General features: G+C 35.2%; 1 protein-coding gene across 1 annotated transcript; it reads right to left on the bottom strand.

The window, feature by feature from the left end:
• Window positions 1–6,430: 6,430 nt before the first annotated feature.
• On the bottom strand, window positions 6,431–8,146 carry LOC112509598 (inorganic pyrophosphatase 2-like). Its single transcript, XM_025114646.1, has 4 exons — window positions 7,953–8,146; window positions 7,710–7,831; window positions 7,410–7,611; window positions 6,431–6,884 (listed from the first exon to the last, which is right to left on the bottom strand). Exons 1-4 carry the CDS (start codon window positions 8,088–8,090, stop codon window positions 6,537–6,539), a joined length of 810 nt encoding a protein of 269 aa, XP_024970414.1. The 5' UTR covers window positions 8,091–8,146; the 3' UTR covers window positions 6,431–6,536.
• Between the last annotated feature and the right edge of the window lie 882 nt (window positions 8,147–9,028).

The raw sequence follows: 9,028 nt of genomic DNA, 5'->3' as shown, positions 1-9,028 counted from the left end.
GTTAATCATAGATATTATCATTTTCATTATTTTAATTTTAAGGAAATACATGAAACAGTTTCATTAAAATTTCATTAAGTATTACATGAAACAATTTCATAACCATATATGAAATAACTTCATCAAAAAAAGTATTATATGAACAATTTCACAAGATTAAACAATTTCATGAAAAATTTCATAAGATTAAACAATGAAATCGATGGATGAAGGTGGTTTGCACAGTTTGTACAAATTGGATGGTTTGCATTTTATCGCTCCTCACGTTACTATTTTAGTCAGTTTTCAAACAAAGTAAATTGTATAAAAAAATAACGTACTTTAATTTGATTTTCTTATTTTGAGTAGCGTACTTTGAAAGCTTCTATTTTTGTACCTAAGATATTGTAGGAACCCAGATCATTTAATGCACTGGTAATTACAGCTTAAGTCAACAGGTGAGCGGAAGCAATGCTATGAAACTAGTAGGTTAAGCAGAAATGAACAAGACGCAGAAGTCTTTGAAGTGTTGAACAAGTCGGGTGTGTTTGAATTTGCTGATGAGAATATGTCAAGAACACCAAGAACACGCATAAGTTTGTGTATTAAAGGCCGTTACTTCTGGCGGCGTACAACGTTGGTGGCCATAAATTTCCGACTACGACCGTTACGAACCTTACGTTTTCAGTTTCGAAATATAACTGTTACGTTACTATGAAGAACGATCAAATGCAAACCATCTAATTTGTATAAACTGTGCAAACATCATTCAACCAATCATAATTTTTTATTTTGTTTATTTGTTTGTAATTATAAGAGGTTGATTAATCATTTTTATTGTGGATGGTGTTAATCATAGATATTATCATATTCATTATTTTAATTTTAAGAAAATACATGAAACAGTTTCATTAAAATTTCATAACCATACATGAAACAACTTCATCAAAAAAAATTATATGAAACAATTTCACAAAATTAAACAATTTCATGAAAAAATTTCATAAGATTAAACAATGAAATCTATGGATGAGGGTGGTTTGCACGGTTTGTACAAATTGGATGGTTTACATTTTATCGCTCCTCACGTTACTATTTTAGTCTGTTTTCAAATAAGGTAAATTGTATGAAAAAGTAACGTACTTTAATTTGATTCTTATTTTGGTAACGTATTTTGAAAACTTCTATTTTTGTACCTAAGATATTGTAGGATCATTTAATGCACTGGTAATTACAGATTAACTCAACACGTGAGCGGAAGCAGTACTATGAAACTAGTAGGTCAAGCAGAAATGAACAAGACGTAGAAGTCTTTGAAGTGTTGAACAAGTTGGCTGTATTTGAATTTGCTAATGAGAATATGTCGAGAACACCAAGAACACGCAAAAGTTTGTGTACAAAATGTATCTCAACCAGCTAAATTTCTCACAAGTGCTAAAATATCTCTATAAACTGGGAAGGAGTGCGTCATCTTCTTTTCAAGATTGGTAAATGATATCCTTAGAGAATTTCCCCTCTATAGACGTTTCCAGAAAATGAATGTTTCATAATTCGGGAAATAGGAGAAGTCAATGCCTCCACCAATCATCTGCCTCCATGTGTCTGGTTAGAATAACCTTCTTTGGAAAACGTGTTGACGTGAGACGGAAACACTTGCAAGACGTGTTGTGGAACCTTCACACGCAAGAAAGAGTAGGAGACCTGGAGGCTCTATGTCTTGAGTCGGGCTCTGTATCGAATCCTTAGCTTTCTGACGTGCAGTCTTCGATGTTCTTTTCTCTTAGCGACGAGCTCTGTATCCGGATATCATCTATGTATCCGAGCTCTTGGTTCCAGGCAGTTTTCTAGACTAAACTCCCTTTACTAGAGCAAGAAACTTTTTACTTACACTTTTAAAATAAACATTCTAATAGATATAAAGTTTAAACATTTAAGTACCTAAATAACTTATTGAAGCATTAACCGGTTACCATAGTGATGTGGTTTCCAACTCAGTATTATTTGCTGAAATATTAACTGAATACCACTTCACTCGCCACATCAGCATGGTAACAAGTTAATGCTTCAACCGGTTATCTGCTTACTTAAATGTTTAAAACTTTACATCTTAGGTACCAAAATGTAAGTTTTGAAAGTACGTTACCCAAAATAAGAATCAAGTCATAGTACGTTGTTTTTTCATGCAATTTACCTTTTCAAATAAATGTTTTTTTAGAAATTAGGATAACCACAAGGATGATGTCTGATTGGTTTGAACTTGGCTTCTAAAGATCAAAAGCGTCTGGATATCCCATGTTCAAATCCAATTAGGAATAAAAATCCTCTAGTGACCACTAAGGTTCAAATGCGGTGACTCTGAGCTACTCGCAAAGCAGATGGTGGTCCTAGATTAATCGGCTCTTAACGATACAGATGTTGCATTTTAATGGAACTATTAAAAAGTAAGCAAACAACCCCTAATAAATTAATTTAAAAAGTTGTAAACCTTTCAAATAATTTTATGACTTTTAAATAGTTTGTTTAATTTTGATGAACATGAGTATTTGAATTCTTGGGCCACAATTTTTTTTACAGAAAAAAATAACATGAAATGATAAAAATCAATGGTAAAAAGCAGAAACACAAAGGCCAAGAACGCAAGGGTGGTGACTTGCTCCGATCCGATGAGGAACCCGACTCACCAGACTCGAACGGGAACAGGGTTTTTTCACTAAAACGGGTCCCGGGACCCGGGATCTCCGGTAGACTCAAACCGGGGTTGGGGACGGGTATTGTACCTCCCGACCCACCCCGTACCCGATATACTAATATTCATTTAACAAGTATTTGGGCTTTGGAAATTCTGATAGTGAGTCTTTGTTGCTGTTGGACTTCAAGAATATTTGTGTTAGGAAACATGGGATTGGACCGGGTCGATGAACGGGTCTTGAGTCAGGGACCGGGGTTGACTGGGATCTGACTAGGTTTTAACTGGGGACGGGATGTTAATCCCTGTAAATCTTAGTTACAATTAAACAACTTGCACATAATATTCGTTAGATAATGGGAATATGACAATCACATGAATTTCAAAGAGGCATAACTTTTGATTCAGTGCATGACCAACGCACGAGCACGTTTTTTGTGTTTGGCTCAAATTCCATTGTTTATGGCATTTATTTTGTTTTTTTTACAAATATTTTAATATTCTTCTGTACTTTCATTTTATACCATTTTTAACGTAAATTGTGTGAAATGCATAGGGATGGCAAAAAAATCGAAACCGATTTTGAAAACCGACAGGGCGGGGATTGGGGATTTTAATGGGGACGGTGATCACCGGCCCGGTCCAGCCCGATATGGGCAAAGCATGTGTTTGCCTTGGGATTAGTCGGCTCGCATAGCGAGTTGGATATCCAGGTTAATAAAAAAAAACCCGACAAGTATAATATTCTATAGCAGGCAAGAATTAAAGTGAACGTTAAAAAGTCTCGTTTTCGAATTCGTATCTTATAATATACCCCTCATTTTTATTCGTTACACACTTACACGACGCTGGTATAAGAATAAGGGGGTGTTTGGTTCATGGAATTTGGTGGAATTGGAAGGAATTGGAATGTCCAAATCTTTGACCAAATTCCAAATCCCATGTTTGGTTCACATAATAGATGTGAAGGAATCCTTCCAATTTCAACCAATTCCATCCAATTCCATCCAATTCCTTAATTCATTGATTTCACAATTCCACTGCATATACCACGGATTTCAAATTCCAATTCGACAAATTTCTTAGCCCTCATCCATTCATCGACACTGTATCTCGATTTGCTCTGTTCTGCTATGTTCGATCTCGTTTAAAACTAAAAATGACAACGGACCAGGTTCGGGCCGGTTATTGGTATCCCTGTCCCAGAAACCGATAACTAAAACCGTCCCCATGACCGTCCTGATCACCGTCGGGATCTTATCGGGTCCCGCGGTTTCCCCGATCCCCGTTAAAATCTCCGTTAAAATCCCCGAATTTAATATTATATATATTGAAATTAATATATATATACACATATCAAGCCGGGCCGGGTCGATGATCACCGTCCCCGCCCCCGTCCCCGTTAAAATCCCCGAATTTGTCCCCGATCCCCGCCCCGTCCCCGATAAGATGTCCCCGAACCCAGCCCGAAAGTTTCCGTTTCAGTTTTTTTTGCCTGTAATTTTCTTGTTGAATTTCGTGAACGAAACAAAAAAATTCCAATTCGATTAAGAATTTCATTACAATTCCATACAACCAAACACAATTAAAAGACATGGTCAAATACCATCAAATTCCATTTCATTCCCTCAAAGTCAAATTCATTTGATGATATCCAATTCGAATTCCATTCTACGAACCAAACGCTCCCTAAGATTTATCGGGTTCAGTCGTCCAAACCTGTTCCAACGAAAAAAATTACGTAATCTGGTTTTATAAATCTCGGGTCAAGCTTGTACTGATCCTTAACAGATTTCTTGAACAACGTGATTTTCACAAATTTTAATTCATTTTAAACACTTAAAATAGAAATTCAATTTTTTTATTTTTTTTAATATTTTAAAATAAGAAGAATGTATGATTTTTTTTCTTCCAATTTATTAAATTAAAATTCATTTTGATTTACTTTTATGTCATAATACAATTTGTGAATGAAGGTGGTATTTGCATTTTAAGATATTTTTCACGTCAAAAAAAATATTATATTCTTTTTATTTTTGAAAAACTAAATACACGTTTTATTCGAGAAATATCATAACCTTAAAAGTAAATTATGCATGTGGTCTATGTGGTTTACATTTTCTATTCATAGTGGTCCTAAAATCAAAATAAATACAAGAATGGTACCTCTGGTACGCGTTTTTGCACCTATTGAGTACCTTCTTCTGACAAAATCAATGAAATTCTGTTAACCCAGTTAAATTCAAGGGTATTGAACACCGTAAACCCTGTATCTGAATATTTAATTAATTAATTAATATTTAACTAACGGTTTTGCTATATCTTTTGGTATTTGTATGCAAATATTGAACATTTTAAGTATGGATTTTTTTTTGGGGTATTAATTTAATTTTTGCTTGCTTTCACATAGAGATTTACAAAAAGGCTATGCCCGAAACTCGACCGAGGCCCCAGCGAGCCCAACTCGAGAAAGTTCAGGTCTAGTGACCCTGAAGCTCGGCCCATGTCAAGCCTCAAAGCCCAATGGTGTTAAAATATTGGTCGTAGGTCCGGGCCTAAGCTTGGCCTGAAAAGGTTGAAAAGGCTAAAAAAACCCGATTGAACCCTTTTTCAATCCCAAAGTTTATTGTTCACGGGAAATAAGCTTGGATGGCTCAGGGTTAGACCCTCTTTTACGCATTCAAATTTACATGTTGACAATGTTGGTACAAACAATAACAACATGTTGCTAGTTAAGTTAGTACAAAACAAAATTAAAACTGATACCTGATATAGAATTTTCAAACCAGTTATATCAGTTTGGTTGGTGCATGCTATAAAGGGAAAAAAATTGATATCATACTATGTTCATCTTTATATCTGATTGAACTTTACTGAATTCAAAAGTTCATGTCTAAATAACCAGACATTTTTATCGAGCTTTTCGATCCTGGTGTACAGATTCGAACCCTTCTTATCAAATTATCTAGACTGGGCTAACGCTGTTCTTTGGGGGGAAATTTGATTATTCAGACCTCACTGTCCAAGAACACCGATGTGAGGGTGTTAAGTATCGAACGAGATCTATTTTGTATTTGGACAAATTCACCCCACTCTTTTGCCAACCGAGTTACACGCTAGAGGCAGACTAACACTATAACAAAATCGTGTTTATAAGAAGTCAAAAAAATAAGCGTCGTAATAAACCGTTTTATAAGAATTAATTTATAAGACAAAAAACATACTATCTAAATGCGTTATAATAAGTTTATATGACACTTTTAGATGTCTTAACAAGTTCTTTAACACACTTTTAATATAAAGTGTCGTATTAACAATTCTATATAATATTATAGGACATTTTTTTAAAAGTGTCATATAAAACTGTTAATGAAACGTTTTGTGATATAATTGTACTAAAAAATTTGTTAAAACGTTCAAAAGCATCTTATTAACTTATTACAACGATTTTAGATATAATATTTTGTTTGACTCTGTAAATCAAGTTTTATAAAAAAGTCTATTAAGACACTTACAAATTGATGTTGTACTATAAACTCAATTTTATTATAGTGTATTATTAAATCAAACTCAAATCCGATCCAACTCAACAGATTTGGAGCAGAACTGTCTACGCGTAAATGATGATGATAACATATTAACAAGATACAATCGCTCGGAATGAAAATGAAAATGGCAGGGAATACATTTTTTCATTCCCTCAGTTTAACCTGGAATAAAAATTTAGTGGGAAAATGGATAATTGTATTATATAAAATCAAACAGTTTTTTTTTATAATCAATCCCACCGTTTACCTCTAACCAAACACCTCTAACTACAGTTTAAATTGATAAACTTAGAATAGAGTGGAAATATACGAGTTATCATCGATCAGTGAGGAACGTAAAGCGGTTTAGGCAACGCTTCTAGAGCGATCGTCTCGAATTTGCAATCAAACAATTGATTCGTGTTATCAACGTTGTTCTTCGTGTCTTCCATGGCGATTATGGTGAGGAGGACTCGTTCCAAGTCTTCCCCATCTGTCCATTCACGGACGTCCGCCTTAACCATATGTCGGGTTTTGCATATCAATTCCCAAACCGGAAAATCTTTTCTCGGCATCATGTAATCTCCTTCTAGAAGCTTCAAACTCGGGCAAAAGTCGCCGGCGCCATCGCCCAAATACACGATCCGTTTGTTTCCTTCTAACGAGGCTTGAATTCGTTCGATTACTTTACCCTGATTAAGAAAAATAATAATTAGAAAAAAATAAGGAATTACATCGCTCGTGGATGTTCACATCATGAAAATATTCATTTGTATTTAAATCGAAGAGTGAATTACATTATGGTCGTCGTGGTTCGCGTAAATTTCGGATTTAGTCTTTAAAAACAAACTATTTACACTGATGTTCCTAACTGTTTCAATTTCATAAAACTCAGACTCAAGTTTCCTGGAGTTAACACCAATCAGTTAACTCCGGGGACCTATTACGAAATTGGAAAGTTGGATAAATAGATAGTTTGTTTTAAGGCAAATTGCATAATGTACTTTGACTTTTATTTTAAGTAACATACTTTCAAAACTTCCGTTTTGATACATAAAATATAAAGTTTTATACATTGAAGTACTTAGATAATCAGTTGAAAACTAATTTTAGATTAAAAAAGAATACTAATTTTAGATTAAGAAAAATATATGTCACTAACTACGACAGCAAATAATACCAATCACTCACCACATCATAATCGAATAAATAATTACCTTGCACATGTTGGGAGGACAGAGGTTGCAACCATGGTGGGATTTATGGAAATCATGGTACGGCAAGATCCTTAACTTGCCATTGTCGTCCACAAAACCTGGATTAGTGTTGATCTCCGAGAAACATTCTCGTATCCCAAGGTGTTTCAATATAGTTTCTATGTAGAACACATTCGCATCGCTTACTACTCGCAGATCGCATCTGAATTCAAACAATTCGTACAAAATCCAGTAAGTACTTAAACCTCGTACAAAACATCGATCAAGGATCCATGATAACGAGAAAGTTAAATCAGTTACCCTAAAGCATACGCAGCTTTAACGGCGGGAACAATCCGAGGATGTATAGGGACACGATTTAGTACTTGTTCGATATCGGCCATTGTCGTACCTTGTAAATGCAATTCCTCCATCATCCTGTCCTGTTATTCCTCAAATAAACGACAAAGTTCGTAAGTAAAACTTCCGACATTCTTAATTCGTGCTAAAAAAACCTAAAAAACGAAAAATCCATGGCGGATCTGAGAATAAAAAACACAGTACCATGAGAGAGTTCCAAGGCATGGTCGGGAGAAGCTGGTTGAACAGATCAGTAGCACCTAACTCATCCACAACCCAATTATCGCTGTCTATGTCAATTATCGTCTTGTCGAAATCGAAAATCACGACGATTCCTGACATGGCTGCCGGCGGCGGGAGAATTCGGTGGTCGGAGGGAAAACGTTGTTGTTGGAGATGGTGTTGGAAGGCAAAGAGTACGAGGAGGGTATTTATAAGGTGGGAAATTGAAGATGCCAAAGGAATATTACGAGAATATGAAAATATTACGATAATATGAAATCGTCTGTGGTGTGCAGGAATCGGGTTTTTGGGGGATAAATCTCCACCGTCCATTTGACGCCACGTGATTGATGCGGTTGATAAGGAGTACAGTTTAAAAAAGGAACTCGGTTTCTGGAAAAGGGCGGGAATGCGATTGAGAATATACTCTATATATTCCTTCTTAAAGGTACCGGCTTTTTTTTACCTGAACCCGGTTTATCGTAGCAAGAAACTAAACTAAACCGAACCGGTAATTGTTTTTATTTCTGGGCTCACAAAAATAATTAAGTAGGGCCTGTTCTATAGTTTTTGGTGTCCTGGACGAAAACGCTCAAAAATGTTCCTATAACAAAAAAACATTAAATGATCGTTTAACAAACACTTACTCGATAAGTGTTTTTGGGTAAAATATAGCACTATCATTTACTTGCCGGGTAAGATTTTAGTCCACCAAAATGGTATGGTATGCAACATTTTATCCGGTAAGTGTTTATCGTGGTAAGAGTCATCATCCTCACTTACCGGGTAAAACTCTTGATCATTGTTTCACTCTTACCGAGTAAGATTCTTGGTCCTTATCATATCCATTCAGTAAGGTAATGTGACTTGGTGTTCACTTACCCGAGTAAGCGTTTGGCAAACGGCCCCTAAATTATTTCGGGTTTGTAATAATGTTGAACATGATGTTACCGAACAACAAGTTCACACACAATGTGTATTATAATAACATAAAAAGCTTTGTTCAATTGTTTTTTTCCCAAATATTCAGATATAAACATCTATTTCTTACCTTTTTA

Source organism: Cynara cardunculus (assembly GCF_001531365.2).
Source record: "Cynara cardunculus var. scolymus isolate 2C chromosome LG 3, CcrdV1, whole genome shotgun sequence".
Classification (NCBI taxonomy): Eukaryota; Viridiplantae; Streptophyta; class Magnoliopsida; order Asterales; family Asteraceae; genus Cynara; species Cynara cardunculus.
The sequence above is the reverse complement of the archived record's forward strand: the minus strand, read 5'-3'. Positions and strand labels throughout refer to the sequence as shown.

What these genes read in the sequence shown, in the direction of transcription:
- LOC112509598 (XM_025114646.1), bottom strand. Translation starts at nt 8,090, where the DNA reads ATGTCAGGAATCGTCGTGATTTTCGATTTCGACAAGACGATAATTGAC. An exon ending in TGCCTTGGAACTCTCTCATG is followed by an intron (nt 7,832 to 7,952) that starts GTACTGTGTTTT and finishes GAGGAATAACAG; the next exon opens with GACAGGATGATGGAGGAATT. An exon ending in AAAGCTGCGTATGCTTTAGG is followed by an intron (nt 7,612 to 7,709) that starts GTAACTGATTTA and finishes GTTTGAATTCAG; the next exon opens with ATGCGATCTGCGAGTAGTAA.